The 21,149-nt window shown below is 38.8% G+C and overlaps 1 protein-coding gene and 1 pseudogene across 2 annotated transcripts; one reads left to right on the forward strand and one right to left on the reverse strand.

Annotated features, from left to right (window-relative positions):
- Positions 1-10,056: 10,056 nt before the first annotated feature.
- Positions 10,057-11,227, forward strand: LOC148098357 (trace amine-associated receptor 13c-like). Of its 2 annotated transcripts, none has more exons than XM_087829696.1 (2): positions 10,057-10,232; positions 10,411-11,227. In XM_087829696.1, the coding sequence occupies exons 1-2, from the start codon at positions 10,057-10,059 to the stop codon at positions 11,225-11,227; spliced, it is 993 nt and encodes a 330-aa protein (XP_087685822.1). The 2 variants fall into 2 exon arrangements, with proteins under 2 accessions (XP_087685822.1, XP_087685823.1); XM_087829697.1 differs by having other exon boundaries at positions 10,060-10,127.
- Positions 11,228-17,162: 5,935 nt separating this feature from the next.
- On the reverse strand, positions 17,163-18,298 carry LOC102777989 (trace amine-associated receptor 13c-like; annotated as a pseudogene).
- Positions 18,299-21,149: the final 2,851 nt, after the last annotated feature.

Below are 21,149 nucleotides of genomic sequence, written 5' to 3' on the forward strand. Positions count from 1 at the left end.
GCAGAATGAAAGACTGAGAATCAAAGCCCCATTGTTTTTTTGTTGGGTTTTTTTTATGTTTTCTATTACAAAAAGGTTACTAACAGAGAAGTAACACCGAACACAGAATCAGAATCAGAATACTTTATTAATCCCTAAGGAAATTATGTGGGTCACAGTTGCTCCAAGAAGAAATGGTAAAAATAGTAACAGTAACAGACTAAACTCCAAACAATACTTTTTGTTACAGATTTTACACATTTAAGAAATAGCACTAATATATACAGATCACTCAATTATAAATATCAAGGATGAACAGAAAGGATTTTAAAGAAATGTCAAGAAAATTGACAAGAATATTACTGAGTAGAAAAGAGTGTGTGCAAAAAGGGTGTAACTATTGCAGTTTTTACAGTGTATTAGATCGAGGAGTTGTACAGGGAGATGACCACGGGCGGGAATGATTTCCTGTGTTGTTCAGTAGCGCTTTTTGGTAATCTCAGTCTCTCACTGAACGTGCTTCTGTGACGCCAGAGAGAGAGAATTCGCTCAGGGCGCCAAACAGGCTAGGACCGCCACTGGCAAAGATACACAGACCAGAGGGAAAGAGAGAACACGTGGAGAGGACAGACATAACAGGCTGGGGAAAATATGAAATAAAACACAAGGAGGAAAAAGGAGGCATGGGAACTCACAGATACATGGAGGGGGACACAGGGTGTAAAGACACGATGGGAAATCTAAAAAAACTAAACTGAACTACCTAGGGACCATGGGATAAATAATGAACAAAATTAAAAAACAAACAAACTAAGAACGCTGGTTCAAAATGACCCAGGACCATAACAGAGAGATGTCATTACAAAGGCAGATAAAACAATTGTCTCGTACGATGTTACAATTCTCTTCAGTTTTTTATCACAAAAAAAGCAAATGATAAAAAAAACAACAAAAAAATTTATACAATATCAAAGAACAAAATGGTTATATTTATTAAAGGAGCTCAAATAATGATAAAAAAAACAATACAGCAAGCACTGCATAAATCAAATCTAAATATGACAAAATTTGTTAAAATATGGGTATTATGGTATGAGATTTTGGTATGAGAAGTGGCGTGTTCAGGTCTGCTCCTCTTTGGATTGGAACATATTATATAAATAAGGTTTTTTCACCCATTCACTTAGTAGCTGACTCTGTGGCCCTAGGTACAAAGGCACGTGTTATACACATGTTAAGGACAACATCATCAGACAAGAGTAGGAGCACAGTTTTGTTAAACCCGAAAGACTGTCATGAGAAAAATATGTCACTACCCAGTGACAATGATTCTTATGAGCTCCTGGATAGTTACAGAAGGGGATAGATTGCCTAAAGCAGTTAACAGGATCACAATATAGATTGGATTTCATACCACACATTATACCAAGTTGAAGCGTCCTTGTCTGGTCAATCCTGAACAGGGAATAGCTCAAGCCCCATTGTCTGTATGGTTGATTCCATCAACTATAACATCTTCAGATTTTTGGTTGCAGTCCTCAACCCATTGGTAGTCAGCTCCAAATTTAAAGCACTTTGATTTTTGTGGAGAACTCGAGATCATAGAGGCAAATGAATTGCTGGGCTTTATGATGTGTTTTTCTTCATTTGTGTGTGTTCAAGTTACTGAAGCAGTGGAGACAGTTTATAAGAAATTAAAGGGAGACCCTATTCTTCACAACAGAACCACCCTTAATACTGGCCAAGTGTATCTGCTCTTAGAACTACATTTTTCAATACAAGTGTCTGTACTATAGACAGAAACGTGGGTGTGACATGAGTTCCGAACTGTTAACCATGGCCAGTTTGTGCATGAAGGAAGTGGGGAAGAGGAGGGTTCTGATATCCTATCCATGAACAGCACTGAGCCATTGGTTCAGGTATATGGATGATACCTGGGTTAAAATCAAATCTCAGGACATTCCACAATTCACTGATCACACAGCTTGATGAACAAAAACATTATGTTCACCATGAAAAATAAGATGCTCAGACTCTGATAACATTGTGAAAGGTTTCTGTAAAAGTCATTCACACCACCGTGGATTATGCATTGGACAAACCAATCAACCACTGGCTAAGTAAATTACACAACAAAGAAGAGCTACTTTGTCAGACCAGGACTAACTATTTAAAACTGCAGACTTGTGATATGGATGTGCACATCCTGCACACAGAGGAACGCCAGTTTAAGCAGGAAATGAAGGACGCCATTTATTTGAAAAGGGAGAAATGATCACTGAACCAAGGAGGTGAACTAAGAGTAAATCTGTATGTATGTATCTGTCCAACTGTTTTTAAGGTTGTGGAAACCTCACTGAAATGAGTGATGAAGATTTTCTACTACTTAAATTGCTGCTTCAAAATAAACAGAGTCAGCCTTCTGGAGTTTAATTACCTGGATTACTGAGCATCAAAAAATATGATGGAATGACGGAAATATACCAAATATTAAGGGAAAATTAGTTTAAATTAGTTGAAATAAGGGTTTTCAAATGTCAAGCAATATGTAAAAAATAAAGTGAAAAGCACCTAAGTAAAACACTTTGTGACTGAAACCAGTTCACTTTGTTCATTAGAAAAATTAAATCATTTATTTTTAATATAGGATGTTTACTAACAAATTTCTGTATATGAAATATTAGAAATCAATTAAATATGAAGCACAACCCTTTTTTAAGTCAGCCTGAAAAAAGATTTAAAATGACATGCAATATATTAAGATTAAGATTAAGACTCATTTTAGTTAAAGGTTCAGTAAAGCACCCTGCAGAAAGCACTTTCTGACTGTGATCAGATCATTTTGTGCATTAGAATAAAGAAAGAGCTTATTCCTATTCCACTGTTCAGGCCAGTCTGTAACATCATCAATGATTTGGAAACTTCCTCAACAACAAACTAGAAGAGATAGACTCTAATTCTCTGGGAAACACTGTAAGGAGTGGGGTGACATTGTCCACCGGTGGGGAATGTTTGTGTTTTTATTCTGTTCTTATGTTGTGGAGATATTAATTTAAACAATTAAATATGTAGATACTTACGTTATTATATATATTCCCTGTGCAGGTACCTCTTTAACTCTAAATCAATTTTTTGGGTCTCTCTTTTTTCTTTTTTCTTGTTATTCTAAAATAATTTTAATGTAAAAATCTACATGCTGCTAACAGAGAAATGCCAAACTGCATTTCATTGTTCTTGTAACAATGACAATAAAGATTTATTCTATTCTATTCTGTGTAAATTTCAGTGTTTCAGTAAGAATGGTTGTTAATTTATTAACACATCTATTACACTGCTAAGACAAGCATTTTTTTTTACAGCTGTACGCTGTAGATGTAAATAAGGCTCCAATGTAAACTAGCATATGTCACATCTTCATTTAGTTTAGTTTAGTTAGTGATGGTTTTCAGAATTTGTGATGGATTCACATTCATTTAAATTAGAGAAACGAACACCTGATTTTGTCATGGTGTAACAGAGGATTAGAATACTAGCCCTGAAAATCTAAATGTAAAGCAACTTCTAGCAGATATATGTTTCATCACACTTGAAATAAATAATCATTTATCAGTTTTTCAGTGTCAAAGACTGTATGCCTTATGTCACGGATTCAAATATTAGGGATGGATACACGAGGAAAACCAAAATAACAACACTGGTCCGGCCGGGTTGAGTCAAACGATGATTTAATGAACACATGCGTGGGAGATGGACACCATACAGTAGACAGCATCAGATCTCAAAATGGTGGAGCCTTGATCAAACTCTTATAGCCTCTAGTGGCCCCCACCTAATCATAAATGCCTAAACATTCACATCCTTTCTCTCACACAGCGCCTAAGCTACGACCTTGGCTCCCTGTTTATCTGCTCCTGGTGAGATGGGGCAGTATGCTCTGTTCTCTTCTAACCAGACAAATAAGGCGATGACTTTCTGTGAACAGTATTTTCTTATAACTCAGCAGTATAATGCATCATAAAACAATATCATTCATTCACAATAAATCAGCAGTCTAATGTAATGCAAATCAGTTTAACAAATGTAATAGTTATCACCTTCTTCTAATTCAGGAGCATAATGCAAACTAAAACTACATAATAATTCACAATCTTTAATTAGGGGTCTAACTTGGCATAAAATAATATTATAATCCAACAATTCCCCCTGTTGAGCTCTTTAAACTTAAAGAGCTCACTTACACCCTGCAATCCAGTGTTGCCGGGTTCATTTCTTCTTACTCCTGAGGCCCTTTGTCCCCCTGTTGGGTGAACCATATGTGAGATGACCTCTGTGTTTGCGCAGTTCAGATGCAAGAAAGACTATTATTACAACAACAATAGTAGGTACAGATGACACTCCCATCACTCCCCAGTTCTCCCACAGCTTTATTTTGGTGCTACCTTATACCCTTCAAACGTACTCAGACTAGAACCTCTGTCCGAGGAGCTTTTGGCCTTTATTTTATGGCTGTAGGCACCAGTGTCTTCCAGTCGGGTGATCCTCTGCTCTTCTTTCTTCAACCTCAGGGGTTAGACAACCCTTCAGTCGTTGCACAGATCAGGGGATTATTCTTCCCCGATTTCAAACAACGATCTGTGTATTCTGGGGTCACAGCTGTGTTCCCCAGAAAAAGGAACAGGAACGTGTCCCCCTTTTGACCAAGAGCCTCTCGAACCTCGTTGGTCTGGTGTTCCTGGATTTCCGCCAACCCCTTCATGGTTATTGCTGTGTTTATGGGATCCATCCTTTTGAGGTGACTAGCTGGAGCCCAAAATGCCATGACACTTGAACCCAGTTGATGTTTCAGCAGTCACCGTGTCTGTCTCTGCTGCGAAGGATCCTCGTATATCTGTGACCTTGTCTGCTGTCCGTTCCTTTCTCTGTAAGAGACAGAAAACCAAAACACCTCTCTTCCTAGCTCTAATAATCTAATGTTGTTATCTACTGATCTTTTGGTGGTTCAGAATTGGTTTAGAATATTCAGAATGTCCCAAGGACTTAACATAATTTAGTGTATGTGTGTGTAAGCGTGTTTGCATTTAGCCCGCTGCACTCAAGGCATTTCCTACACTTTATCAGTCCGGACCATCACGCCGAACGAAGCTTATGACCTTCAAAGGACCGAGTGCCAACTCATTATAAGCACATTTGCCAGGTGTGTATGAAAATGATTAAAACCACTCATTTTAATAAAAGACATCAAAAACAAATTAGCCATTTTTAATTCTAACATTTGCCCCCCGTTTTCACAAAAATCATGTGTTTCCTTCCGCCTACCGTCCCACGGTTTCCTCTCCAGTGTGGTACTCAGCTTCTCGTGAACACAGGCATTTTATCTTCTAAACGCTATTCAGTTCATTTCAATGATTAATGCTTAAACATGGAAATAATAATTCATGCTTCTCACGGGTTCTCTAAAAAATCTGGAAACCTTTTGGGTCATTATTAGCTTAAGTTTTACCATACCTAAGTTATTAAAACACAAATGAAGTCATAAAAATGTTCATATAACCCTTGTTTGATGTTCAAACTCAACTTCCCCCCCTTTTTGACACATTCCCATGTGTCAATTCAACGGAGCTAGAAAATTAAAAGAAAAGGTTAGTGACCTCATATCTTAGAAAGTATCAGACTTTCTCCATTGTCGTTGCTCCAGTCTTGTCATCCTGTGCCAAGGAATGAAATCAATTTAATTGTCATGTTAGATCTGTTCAACTCCTGGCTCCGCCCAGAGCCTGCGTCTTCACAATTGTCTACAAACAAAACCTGTATTAATATGAACTTCACTACAATATGAACTTGTTGACTACTTTTGACACAGCAAAGGAACATTCTCTCCTTCCCCAGGACAGGCACTGACTCCCACTTATCTCCTCGAGCCAACTGTCCCTTATTGAGACACAACATTCCAGCTATAAGGTTCAGCAGATTGTTAAGTTGATCTGTGTGTAATGCCCCGAATCAGGTATGTAATATTAAATGAATGTTGTTTAATCAACGGCCACTACTTAAAACTTAACAAAAGATATAACTGAATAAAAGATCACAAAGAACAACATGATATCAGTGTTATGTAAGCGCGTGCGGCCTTCTATGCTGAAGTCACTCCACTCCATAGATCAGCCAGACATCGCGCTGACTGTAGCTTTTAACCCTTATTAACTTGAGCACAACTCTATAATCAGCAACAAACTGCAATATGTATAAAGATGATCATGGTTACACCTGCAATGAAAGATCATATGATTACTCTGACACCTGTAAATAGAAGATTAACATGAGGTTATAACAATCACTATAATACAAATGTTAATGTAATGTCAATAGCTTCAATAAATGTTTAATGCAATGCTTGTTATATGATTCTGATGTAACAATAATGCTGATGCTAAAATAACAGTAAAACACCCCCCTTTTATCCTGTTTATAAACGTCACACATAAACGTTTATAAATGCCTCTTTTCAATTTTATTTCCCCTGTTTTTCCCTCGCTGACCACAGCAGGGGCATCTATGTTTTGATTCAGCCATGAAGCTCACCTGATTCATCACTGAGCCCCACCGTCACTGGCATCTGACAGGGTGGCGCTGCATATTCTTCCTTTAATGTCACTATTTTCAATCTGTTAATTAGAATGCTTAAACATGAAGTAGACTACGTCCACAACAAGTCAATACAGCTGTAAATGTGGCCAATTATCAATCTATTACCAATTAATAACAAAAGATAGCTTTTTTTTATGCATGCTTTTAGTCAACCACTCACCCAGAGGATCTCCAATCCCAGAAAATTCCTTCTCCTCATTTAATGAGTCTGTCCTCCTTCCATGCCCTGGTAACTGGTCCATCCAGAGCCATATCCTCTTGAAATATACATACAACGAGCCAAACCACACCTTGGTCACACCAACCCTTTTCCGCCCCGAAGATGTCCAACGCCATCTTAGTCTGGACTGTCAAAGGTGACTTTAAGGCTGACTGTTCCGACAATCCGTTTTATAAAATTTCCTGGTCAGATTAGCCAATCTCTGCACACTGGAATAAACATAATCAACATGATCAACATTTTTCCTGCGTGTTATTTCACCAGTGAAAGTCCTCTGTGCGCTTCACAGCAGCCGCCTCATTTGCATGTTCACACACCGTCTAAAAATAGCTCGCAGCACTGCAGCGCGCTGTCGTCACACACACCCTCGTTTCACACCCAAGTCTCTATTTTATATTACAAAGACGTCTTATATTTACAATCACTGTCAGGCCTGACAGCTATAGCGCCTACACAATTTCAACAAATTTAAGTTAACGGTCCAACCGAAAAAGTCCAACTTTTTTGTGATCAATTAACCAGTATCTGTCCAACAGTTTCTGGCCTCATCTCTAAAGTCCCTAACTCAATTTAAAAGTGTCCAAAACCCAAGGTCTAACCTTTACTGCCCAAAAAAGCGCAGATACCGTTCCAAATGGTAAGGAGACTCTAACTCCTAGCGTATTCCAGGATGCCCTGTACCCCACAGTCAAGCCAAACTGAACTAACCCTGTTCGCCGACAGGTCAAGGTCGCGCGTCCGCGGCCAGGAGGGAGCGTAACCTCCGGGCTATGCGCTTCCTAGCAGTGTCTCACTGCCGTTCTTAGAAAATTTATAATAATTTGAAACAACAGTCAACACCGCAGAGCAAGAGTATAACTGAGGCAGGTCCAACCATGACCAATGGGGAATTTAACCCACTAAATGACCAATTCCCTATCAAGCTAAATTCATTCAGCAGTCCAACTGCTTTAACTTCACTCAGCAGTCCAACTGCTTTTTAATATTTCTCAGCAGTCCAACTGCTTTTTAATATTTCTCAGCAGTCCAACTGCTTTAACTTCTCTCAGCAGTCCAACTGCTTTAACTTCTCTCAGCAGTCCAACTGCTTTTTTCTCTCTCAGCAGTCCAACTGCTTTAACTTCACTCAGCAGTCCAACTGCTTTAAATCATCAGTACTGTCACTTTCAACGTTTGTTTATCATTACTTCAGCTTCAATTCTCATGAGATTTTTTTCATCAAAATCAAAACAGACACCCACCGGCAACTTCTACTGAATAGACATTCAATTTTATTGTCCAATTCAGCACACTTCGGATAAAATCAACAGGCCTGTGCCTACCTCTTTTATAAGGCGCCTGTCCACTCAGTTCGATTGCCGGATAATGTCTGCCCGTCTGACCACCTCGGACCATCCAAGCCTCCAACTTCCACCCCAATGCCATAGGACGAGCCCCCAAACTGTCACGGATTCAAATATTAGGGATGGATACACGAGGAAAACCAAAATAACCACACTGGTCCGGCCGGGTTGAGTCAAACAATGATTTAATGAACACACGCATGGGAGATGGACACCATACAGTAGACAGCATCAGATCTCAAAATGGTGGAGCACTGATCAAACTCTTATAGCCTCTAGTGGCCCCCACCTAATCATAAATGCCTAAACATTCACATTCTTTCTCTCACACAGCGCCTAACCTACAACCTTGGCTCCCTGTTTATCTGCTCCTGCTGAGATGGGGTAGCAAACCTCTCCAGTATGTTCTGTTCTCTTCTAATCAGACAAATAAGGCGATGACTTTCTGCAAACAGTATTTCTTATAACTCAGCAGTATAATGCATCATAAAACAATATCATTCATTCACAATAAATCAGCAGTCTAATGTAATGCAGATCAGTTTAACAAATGTAATAGTTATCACCTTCTTCTAATTCAGGAGAATAATGCAAACTAAAACTACATAATAATTCACAATTTTTAATTAGGGGTCTAACATGGCATAAAATAATATTATAATCCCACACTAGTAACTTCATCAGTCATGACAGAAGCTAATATTTCTGTGCTAACATCGTTTAAACAGTAACAGCTTTACTCCAATATAAGCTAATGTTTACACCGTAACTTTAAGCTAGCACCATAAAGACGGTAAAACACGTAATAATATCTACAAATGCATCTTAAAGCTGTTATATTAGCACTCGGTGTATTACTAACATAACCACATTAACATTATTGACACTTGCTGACTTTTAATAGTCATTCTATAAATGGTGTCCGTTTAAATGGTCTTACCTGTAAACACTGCTGTATCCACCGGATTCCAGCCAGAGTGGATTCTGGAGTATTCCCACGCTCCTGTTAGTGATCCTCCATCTGGATGGATGAGAACAACCTTCTGAACAATCTAGAAGGAGATGGCCCATATCTACGGGACTGATTTGTGCTAATAACGCCCATTGTATGGACTGATAACAGCCGAAGCGGGTGAATAAAGTCACCCAGTCGCTAGCTGTGCCATTACCCAGCATACACCACTCCCACCATAAATGCAATAAACGATACAAAAGTAATAGTCTATAATTAATTTATCTGCTGTATCTGCTGTTTCACAGGTAGTTGCTTACATTATATAATATATTGTGTTCAGTATACGTCACTACAATGTGATTTCAGAAATGTATAAATATACAAACAACAGGCTCTTCCGCGGAAATCTTTTGTCGTCAATAAGCAACGTTTAGAGAACTCTATAGTATTCAATGAGAGGACCCTGCATGTCAATTCTCGACGCAAGGGGGATACCCTGTGCGTCAATAAGTGAAGCAGAGGGAGCCTGACCATGCGTCACACATTTGACGAGTTGGGAGTGAGAACGTGTTGGAGGAGGAGGAGGTTGGTTGGGGTGTGCAGCTGCCTGGATTAAAATAAAGCATTATATTGGTAATAGCATCTCTAGTTTAACAGTTAAAACATTAAAACTATGAGGAAAAGACAAAAGCATCATATAAAAAGAAACTTCACACATTTGCCTTCTGACGTAACTCATTCTCTGATATTTTTTCCCTCTGCGAATAAGTCAAATGCAGGATTTGACATAGTTGTAAACATACTGAAAGAAAACTGCCACCAGTGGGCAAGAGGGAGGAGCAATGTGAGCAAAGAAAATAAATCAGGTACAGAACAAAGAGCTTCATGCAGAAAGCTGGAACCTCCTTTTTCTAATGATGAAAACCTTTGAAGAAACTGAACTCTGCTTTCCACAACTCCTCAACTCCTCCTGCAGGAAGACCATGCGTCCTTATACATTTTCTATACTTATTTATATTACCCTGTCCTCTATTTCTTTGCTCACCGTGACTCTTAATCTGCTGGTCATCATCTCCATCTCACATTTCAAGTAATAATTTTGTTAGACATATGCAGACAGTAAGATTTTATGGCTAAAAGATGAAAATGATATGATATCCTATCTGAGTGAGTCTGAGCGAAATGCTTTTTCCTTTTATCTGTATAAAATTGTACTTGTTGCTACAAATAATAATAATAATAACTGTGTCGCTGTTTTTTGTCTTCAGGAAGCTGCACACCCCCACCAATCTCCTCCTCCTCTCTTTGGCTGTCTCTGATTGCCTGGTGGGTCTCCTGATATTATTTCAAATTATGATTATAGATGGTTGCTGGTTTCTTGGTGAATTCATGTGTAGTATGTATTTTCTCTTGGACTACATTATTACCTCTGCGTCAATAGGAACCATGGTTCTCATATCAATTGACCGTTATGTGGCTATTTGTTACCCTCTCCATTACTCTACCAAAGTCACCCCAAAAAGAACAAAAGCATGTGTTTATCTGTGTTGGATTTGTTCTTCAGTCTTCCAATGTCTGATGCTAAAAGACAACCTGGTGCAACCTGGCAGGTATAATTCCTGCTATGGGGAGTGTGTGGTTGTTGTTGGCCATGCTTTTGGAGTTGCTGATCTATTGCTGTCCTTTATTGGTCCTGTCATTGTGATTGTAGTTCTTTATCTAAACGTATTTGTTGTGGCTTTGACTCAAGCTCGTGCCCTGCGGTCACATATTGCAGCTCTGACACACGAGGGGTCAGTAAATACAAATGTTAAGAAGTCTGAAATGAAAGCAGTAAGGACCATTAGTGTTGTTATCATTGTGTTTCTAATATGTCTCTGCCCATACTTTGGTGTCACACTCTCAGGTCAAGATGCCATGCTCAGTGCTTCATCTGTTGCATTTGTAATGTGTTTGTTCTATTTAAACTCCTGTCTAAACCCTCTAATCTATGCTTTATTTTACCCCTGGTTCAGAAAATCTGTTAAACAAATTGTTACACTTAAAATATTGAAATCTGGCTCCTGTGACACCAATATCATGTAAACAGAATGAAAGACTGAGAATGAAAGCCCCATTGTTTTTTTGTTGTTGTTTTTTTATGTTTTCTATTACAAAAAAGTTACTAACAGAGAATTAACACCCATAAGTAAACAATAGAAACCCGTGTGGCTCAGAGATGGGGAAGAAAAGACTGTAATAACTCTACTGACGGACTTCATTTCTGAAATATTTTGACTGACACAAATATTATTCATGTCAATGGCAACCACCATTAGTATATGTATTAGACTGCTAGTAGCATTATAGGAACTATATTTTAGTTTCAGAGTTTCTCCTTTATCTTCAGTATGTTACTCCATTTCATACAAAGGAGACATGTCATTGGAAACAGCACTCTTGTCATGCATGTACACAAATAGACAGCGTGTACACATTGCTCCTCCCCATCCTTGTCTGTTGTGTTCTTTCATGTGCCTAAGCAGAGAGCAGGGATGTAAGCTGCAGTTTCTGAGAAACAGCAGCATTCAGTATGAATATAGCTTTACAGCTGGAAATGAAGACAAAAAAAGTAATGTGCCTACATTAAAAATACTCTAATCTGATAAGATAACCAGTTTATACAAAAGTCTGCAGCAAAAGAAGTGAAGAGGAGGAAAATTATAATTACCAGTTGATAATATAAACCTGACGTTCCTAAACACCCAGATGACTCCCTGCCCTAATGAAGACAGACATACAATCTTTCTTTTAACTTTTAACATATGAACACAAAACCAGCAAGATGAAGCAAAGATGAAAACCAGCCTAGAGAAGCTGCAAAGCGATCACCAGAATAGTTCTACTCTAAAGAACACAAGCTTGAAGAAGTCTTAAGCTTGACTGCACATCACTGTCTTTGTTACCTGTTCAGGGTCTGACTGCTGGGCAGGGGTCTGCATTGACTCACTGCACTGACTGATTTTTGGCTAGACTTGCATTAGTATACTGTCTCTGTAGATGGTTTAAGGTTCAAGGTTCTTTATTTGTCACATGCATAGTTATACAAGTATAACACACAGTGAAATGTAACCTGACACGCTCCTCGACATGTGCAAAAATGGGGGGGGGGGGGGAGAACATTATATATATAGTATATACATTAGGTGAATGTGCAGTAGTAGCAGCAAGCTACTGCTGCAAGCTACTGCTGCTACACACACACACACACACTGAAATCAGTGGATTGGAGCAAAACTGCGCCGAAAGACAACGGCATGTTTGTTTGATTTATTTTTATTTTTATTAGGCCAGTTTACAGACAACTAAAGAACCTTTGGAATGTGAGTAATGACATAATTGTAATTTTAATGGAATTAAGCACAGTAATGTGTTACATTACTACATTACTAAAAAATGCAATGTGATTACATTAACAATACTTTGTAACATGTTACACCCAACAGTGGTTATGGCTAAGATCTTTAGCATCAGTTAATGTAAATTGTGTTATTATTCAGTATAGTCCAAGGAGCTTGGAAAGAAAAGCATCTGGACTTCTTTAAGTTGTTTGAAAACATTTCACCTCTCATCCGAGGAGCTTCTTCAGTTCTAGGGTCAAACAGGAAGTACACAGAGCAGTAGTGGTTTTTGATATAGGCGGCACGGGCAGTTGCCCAGGGCGGCATCGTGGTAGGGGGCGGCATCACGGGCATCAGCAAAAAAAAGTTGCTCGTACTCATGCTGCCTCAACATCATGCCAACGCATTTTGGGGATGGCATAGGCACCGATTGGTGTTCTTATAGCCATTTGCTGGGAGTAAGGGTGCCCTCCATTTGCGAGGTGCGACTTCTGCTTGTGGCACAGGGAGGAAAGGACGGGGTGGCAGGGGATTCTCTGGCTGGCTGGAGTGGCATCTGATAGCCAACTCGCAAAATAAAACAAAATAAAAACAAACCAATAAACATGAAAACACCAGACATTATGATAAAGAATTATAATTTGCACCAATGTTTTTTTGAAATTCTATAGGCAAAAAGTGAGTGCGAGAGCCCTCGGTGCGCCTGCTTGCTGCTGTGCTGAAGTCAAAGTAAACTTTGTCATCTCCGCTACATACAGTCCAGTATATAGAGAGACGAGACAACGAGGCTCCAGTTAAAGCAGTGCAAGTAAACAAACAATAAATATATGAAGATTAAGAAAATAAATATACACTTTAGGACTCGGGGTAAAGCGATCAATAACAATTTAAAATTTATAATTACAGTTTGATGATTTAAAGTCTCACACAACCCGTCGAAAAGGGAGGGGGTGGCTGCTTCCAAATATAGCACATTTAATTTCTAATGTTGTAAATCCAAGCCCATTATGTATTCATGATTTGAATTCTGGGTTGTGTGAAATCCCAGAAATAAACCCTAGACAAAGCATATCTGTAAAGTAAGGTGTAGAATCAGAATCAGAATACTTTATTAATCCCTAAGGAAATTATGTGGGTCACAGTTGCTCCAAGAAGGAATGGTAAAAATAGTAACAGTAACAGACTAAACTCCAAACAATACATTATGTTACAGATTTTACACATTTAAGAAATAGCACTAATATATACAGATCACTCAATTATAAATATCAAGGATGAACAGAAAGGATTTTAAAGAAATGTCAAGAAAATTGACAAGAATATTACTGAGTAGAAAAGAGTGTGTGCAAAAAGGGTGTAACTATTGCAGTTTTTACAGTGTATTAGATCGAGGAGTTGTACAGGGAGATGACCACGGGCGGGAATGATTTCCTGTGTTGTTTAGTAGCATTTTTTGGTAATCTCAGTCTCTCACTGAACGTGCTTCTGTGACGCCAGAGAGAGAAAGTTCGCTCAGGGCGCCAAACAGGCTAGGACCGCCACTGGCAAAGATACACAGACCAGAGGGAAAGAGAGAACACGTGGAGAGCACAGACATAACGGGATGAGGAAAATATGAAATAAAACACAAGGAGGAAAAAGGAGGCATGGGAACTCACAGATACACGGAGGGGGACACAGGGTGTAAAGACATGATGGGAAATCTAAAAAACTAAACGGAACTACCTAGGGACCATGGGATAAATAATGAACAAAATTTAAAAAAACAAAAAACAAAAAAAAAAACTAAGAACGCTGGTTCAAAATGACCCAGGACCATAACAGAGAGATGTCATTAAGAAGGCAGATAAAACAATTGTCTCAGTTTTTTTTATCACAAAAAAAGCAAATGATAAAAAACAACAACAAAAAAATTAATAAAATATCAAAGAACAAAATGGTTATATTTATTAAAGAAGGAGCTCAAATAATGATAAAAAAACCAACACAGCAAGCACTGCATAAATCAAATCTAAATATGACAAAATTTGTTAAAATATGGGTATTATGGTATGAGATTTTGGTATGAGAAGTGGCGTGTTCAGGTCTGCTCCTCTTTGGATTGGAACATATTATATAAATAAGGTTTTTTCACCCATTCACTTAGTAGCTGACTCTGTGGCCCTAGGTACAAAGGCACGTGTTATACACATGTTAAGGACAACATCTTTACCTTCCAGCAGACAAGAGTAGGAGTAGGACCACAGTTTTGTTAAACCCGAAAGACTGTCATGAGAAAAATATGTCACTACCCAGTGAAGAGGATTCTTATGAGCTCCTGGATCGTTACAGAAGGGGATAGATTGCCTAAAGCAGTTAATAGGATCACAATATAGATTGGATTTCATACCACACATTATACCAAACTGAAGCGTCCTTGTCTGGTCAATCCTAAACAGGGAATAGCTCAAGCCCCATTGTCTGTATGGTTGATTCCATCCACTATAACATCTTCAGATTTTTGGTTGCAGTCCTCAACCCATTGGTAGTCAGCTCCAAATTTAAAGCACTTTGATTTTTGTGGAGAACTCGAGATCATAGAGGCAGATGAATTGCTGGGCTTTATGATGTGTTTTTCTTCATTTGTGTGTGTTCAAGTTACTGAAGCAGTGGAGACAGTTTATAAGAAATTAAAGGGAGACCCTATTCTTCACAACAGAACCACCCTTAATACTGGCCAAGTGTATCTGCTTTTAGAACTACATTTTTTAATACAAGTGTCTGTACTATAGACAGAAACGTGGGTGTGACATGAGTTCCGAACTGTTAACCATGGCCAGTTTGTGCATGAAGGAAGTGGGGAAGAGGAGGGTTCTGATATCCTATCCATGAACAGCACTGGGCCATTGGTTCAGGTATATGGATGACACCTGGGTTAAAATCAAATCTCAGGACATTCCACAATTCACTGATCACACAGCTTGATGAACAAAAACATTATGTTCACCATGAAAAATAAGATGCTCAGAATAACATTGTGAAAGGTTTCTGTAAAAGTCATTCACACCACCGTGGATTATGCATTGGACAAACCAATCAACCACTGGCTAAGTAAATTACACAACAAAGAAGAGCTACTTTGTCAGACCAGGACTAACTATTTAAAACTGCAGACTTGTGATATGGATGTGCACATCCTGCACACAGAGGAACGCCAGTTTAAGCAGGAAATGAAGGACGCCATTTATTTGAAAAGGGAGAAATGATCACTGAACCAAGGAGGTGAACTAAGAGTAAATCTGTATGTATGTATCTGTCTAACTGTACTGTTTTTAAGGTTGTGGAAACCTCACTGAAATGAGTGATGAAGATTTTCTACTACTTAAATTGCTGCTTCAAAATAAACAGAGTCAGCCTTCTGGAGTTTAATTACCTGGATTACTGAGCATCAAAAAATATGATGGAATGATGGAAATATACCAAATATTAAGGGAAAATTAGTTTAAATTAGTTGAAATAAGGGTTTTTAAATGTCAAGCAATATGTAAAAAATAAAGTGAAAAGCACCTAAGTAAAACACTTTGTGACTGAAACCAGTTCACTTTGTTCATTAGAAAAATTAAATCATTTATTTTTAATATAGGATGTTTACTAACAAATTTCTGTATATGAAATATTAGACATAGATTAAATATGAAGCACAACCCTTTTTTAAGTCAGCCTGAAAAAAGATTTAGAATGACATGCAATATATTAAGATTAAGATTAAGACTCGTTTTAGTTAAAGGTTCAGTAAAGCACCCTGCAGAAAGCACTTTCTGACTGTGATCAGATCATTTTGTGCATTAGAATAAAGAAAGAGCTTATTACTATTCCACTGTTCAGGCCAGTCTGTAACATCATCAATGATTTGGAAACTTCCTCAACAACAAACTAGAAGAGATAGACTCTAATTCTCTGGGAAACACTGTAAGGAGTGGGGTGACATTGTCCACCGGTGGGGAATGTTTGTGTTTTTATTCTGTTCTTATGTTGTGGAGATATAAATTTAAACAATTAAATATGTAGATACTTACGTTATTACATATATTCCCTGTGCAGGTACCTCTTTAACTCTAAATCAATTTTTTGGGTCTCTGTTCTTTTCTTTTTTCTTGTTATTCTAAAATAATTTTAATGTAAAAATCTACATGCTGCTAACAGAGAAATGCCAAACTGCATTTCATTGTTCTTGTAACAATGACAATAAAGATTTATTCTATTCTATTCTGTGTAAATTTCAGTGTTTCAGTAAGAATGGTTGTTAATTTATTAACACATCTATTACACTGCTAAAACAAGCATTTTTTTTTTTACAGCTGTACGCTGTAGATGTAAATTAGGCTCCAATGTAAACTAGCATATGTCACATCTTCATTTACTTTAGTTTAGTTAGTGATGGTTTTCAGAATTTGTGATGGATTCACATTCATTTACATTAGAGAAACAAACACCTGATTTTGTCATGGTGTAACAGAGGATTAGAATACTAGCCCTGAAAATCTACATGTAAAGTAACTTCTAGCAGACATATGTTTCATCACACTTGAAATAAATAATCATTTATCAGTTTTTCAGTGTCAAAGACTGTATGCCTTACTCATTACTAAAATCACTTTTCCCTATAGTATACTGGCCTCACTGGAACCATGCCTAAATATCTTAAATGTCACAATGAGCTTGATAGATTTCAGAAACCAGGGGTAGCAAAAAGTGTAGATTAATGGGTTCAGACAAGAGTTAAAGTAGAACAGCAAGCGCTCAAAAGGTACAGATCTAATATCAAAGAAACTATTCTGGCCTACCATTGAGGAACAGAAAAATGGGAAAAGACATATCAGAAAGGCAATAACAAGTACACCGAGAGTCCTGGCAGCTTTCAGCTCAGATTTCTTAGCATGCACTGTCTCTGACCCCTGGAGTCTGAGAGCAGTGATATGAGAGCGCATTGCCCGAGCCTGAGACACAGCCACCACAAATACTCTTAGATACAGAACTATGATGACAATCACAGGGCCGACAAAGGTCAAAACAAAGTCAAAAATTCCCACAAAGTAATCAATGACAACTACACAATCACCAGAACAAGAATTATACCTCCCTGGCTGCTTGAAATTATCCTTCATGATAAGACTGTTATACAGAATTGAACAAGCCCAGCAAGTACAAATACAGACTGAGATTCTTTTTATAGTAATTTCGGTGGGATAATGCAGAGGGTCACAAATGGCTACATAGCGGTCAGCTGATATGAATACCATAGTTCCTACTGAAGCAGAAGTAACAATGTAATCTAAAGTGGTATACAGAGCACACATGTGGTCACCAAGAAACCAGCAGCCATCTAGGAGACTAATCTGACAAGCCATGATGAGGCCCACGAAGAAATCTGAGACGGCCAGAGAGAGGAGGAGGAGGTTGGTTGGGGTGTGCAGCTGCCTGGATTAAAATAGGAGCATCATAGGTTGTTCTACAGCAGTAATTGCAACTCCACTGTAACATATAGAACAAAGCAACACATTTTCTAATTAAATTCACAAAAAACATTATTTTTCTATAACTTGTTAAGTATTCAAATATGTCAGTACTTGAAGTGAGCGATGGAGATGATCACAAGCAGGTTCAGAATTGTAGTAAGCACAGAGATGGAAGACAGTGGAGTGTAAACAAACACAGCCTAAATTTGTGAATGCTTTTGCCGCACACAAGAGGAGTTGAATAGTTGTGGAAAGCAGAGTTCAGTTTCTTCCATTGTTAGAGAAAGAAAGCAGTGGCTGTTCAGCACAAACAGCTTTGTGACTGAGCCTCTTTTTTGTATCACCACCCTTCCTCCCTCATTTGCCTTCTGACGTAACTCATTCTCTGATATTTTTTCCCTCTGTGAATAAGTCAAAATGTGATGTTAATAATATAATGTACAAGAAAACCAATTCAATACAAGTAAATTTCTTTTAAATGTTAAATTAATCATTTTGATGTGTTTTTTTAATAGTAACCTAGTTTTATGTTAAACCTTTAGGGAGTTAAAGTTTAAATCGCTGTAAACCGTTTAAACGTTTTTAAAAAGCACACAGTAGCTGTTTTTTAAAGTCACCAAATATTTTTGACACTGCTCAGTAATAATTTAACACTCAAAAGAGTGGACACACATAAACACTTTTCTAGTGTAGTTTAACACTGGTAATTTTGCAGTCTACCTTTAAGTGAAAAAGCTAATGGACAATAATTTGTATGTAAGTATGGAAGTGTCATGGTCCGGGTGAGCATCCAGTGTTTTTCCACTGTTTGCCAAGGTTCTTCAGTATCTTCCCTTGGTTCAGGTTTTAAGTTTTATTGTCATATACAGATAAACAGTGTAGCAACATTTACCTGTAATGAAATTCTTAGGCTCGTGTTCCTCAGCTTTACATGATCATATACAAAGCGTACAGGTATATTAAGACAACAAAATAACAACAATAATAATAATGAAATACTAAAGTATTAAATATTAAATCATGTCTCAAAACCCATCTATTCAGAATTGCATACACCTGATTCCGTCTTAGTCCATTTTTACCTTGCTCAGCTTTTATGCTTTCATGCTTGTTTTGTTTCTTATTTCCCTTATGTTTAAATTTCATTTTGACATGTTTTATTATATTGTATTGTTGCTATTGTTCTGTACTATTGTAAGGTGACTTCAAGGGTATTAAAGGTGCCTACAAATAAAATGTATTATTATTAGTATTATTATTGTTACGTCCCCACGAAGAAGGTCTAGGGGTGTGAGTGTGAGGACCAGTAACAAATGGATCTAGAATGGAATAACAGGAAAACAGACAGGTGTTTAGCAAATAGTTTTTATTATAGATAATCTTGACATAAAGAGCCGGCAACGCCGTTTTACCAATAACACTAGAAAAAGAAAAAGGTTGCAACAACAAAGAACACAACAACTTAACAAAAAAACTCCACACCACGAGGAGGCAGTTCCAGGAGCCCACAAGCCCACCCTGTCACTAGCAGCAGCAAGTCCCATTGCTGCTGCTGTTGAGACCCACAAGCCCACACTACTCACATGAACCAGCTACTCTCCTACAACTCCACACCACAGGCAGGACAATCACACAATAGGACCTCTTTCAACACCTAAAACACAACAAAGAAACACCAGAGAAATCACCTTCCCTCATCCAGTTCATCCCCAGCTTATATGACCTCAGAGAGGTGATTGCTGACTGGGCCCAGGTGGTAAATGAGGCCAATGAACAGCAGCTGTGTCCTGGGGAGAGACAGAGGGGTAGAGCAAGACAGGAGGAGGCGGAAAGCGAACACCACACCCATACAAGAGTAGTTTCAGGAGGCCCTGCTAGGGCCGTAACAATTATTATTATTATTATTACTCCAGTTTTGGCCTACCTTCACTGGTTGTGTGGAAATAAAAGAAAATACATAATGCCTAACATGGCGTTTATTAGTGGCATTTTATTAAAACTTTTATTAAATGTGTAGTTTTAGTTATTTTTATACACACATTGCAAATGTGCTCATGAAGAGTTGGCGCTCAGTCCTTTTAAGGTCATAAGCTTCATCTGGCAAAAAAAAAGAAAGGTGAATGCAAACACGCTTACAGACACAAATAACAGTAGATGAGTTTTAGGCCAGAGGTGAGATATATTTTTGCTTGTAACTGCATTTGTGCCTGCATAGCAACAGTTAGTACACAGTGTGTGTGCTGGCTGGGTCTTCCAGGACCCCCCAGCTGATGAGGCGTGAAGCTGGCTGGGTTCTCCTGAACCCCCAGCTAACGTGGCTTGAGGGTGGACGGGCTCCTCAGAACCTCCAGCTAACTTGGCTTGAGGCTGGACGGGCACCTCGGGCCCGCTGGCTGGGTTCTCCTGAGCAGCAGAGACATCACAAGGCCCCATAATTGCTGAGGGATCGATTTCATTTCCCCCTCTTTCCCCTGTACCCCCTAGGAGCTCACAAGGGAGCCCAGACAGAGGTGTGAAAACAGCTCAAACTGAGGACCCTAGGAGCTCAGACTCAGATGCAAGACAACACGTAGAGGAGGAAGAGGAGGAAGAGGAGACCCAGTGGACTGACGAGGAATCGGAGGATGATGACCCCGGACCGCAGTTCCAGGGTCTGCCCACTCCCATGACGGAGAGGAATCCAGTGATAGGGATAGACAGTAAGCCTATGAGAGACCAGTGGGTAGGGAAAGTCATTGGAAAGTTGCATGAGGACCGAGACGCCACATCAGAGATAGGTTGAAGGCAGTGGAGCAGGGACTGCTGGAGGAAGAGATGGAAAGAGAGGTGCTGGCGCTGGAACGTGGGAAAGGGAAGACGAAGAAGGTAGGTGCAAAACCGGGTCTCAGGTTACGATCGGGGAAGATGTTGGCTGATGACAGAGGGAAAAGACAGTCAGTTTTCCGAAAGAACTAAAAGCTGAGACGCCTTCCCTCTTTGCTGAGCACTGCAGGGACTCAAAATAAAGGGGGGGTCTTGGACTCAGGAAACGACCAGCAGCTCTGTCTGCCGTTGATGATGGGTCCGGAGTGTCAACCAGTGTATCGTCCATACAAGATCAGAGATTTGGGAGCGTTAGTCAAGCAACTCCCA

The sequence above is a fragment of the Neolamprologus brichardi genome, chromosome 16, assembly GCF_056152115.1.
Source record: "Neolamprologus brichardi isolate AB-2024 chromosome 16, ASM5615211v1, whole genome shotgun sequence".
In the NCBI taxonomy this organism is placed as follows: Eukaryota; Metazoa; Chordata; class Actinopteri; order Cichliformes; family Cichlidae; genus Neolamprologus; species Neolamprologus brichardi.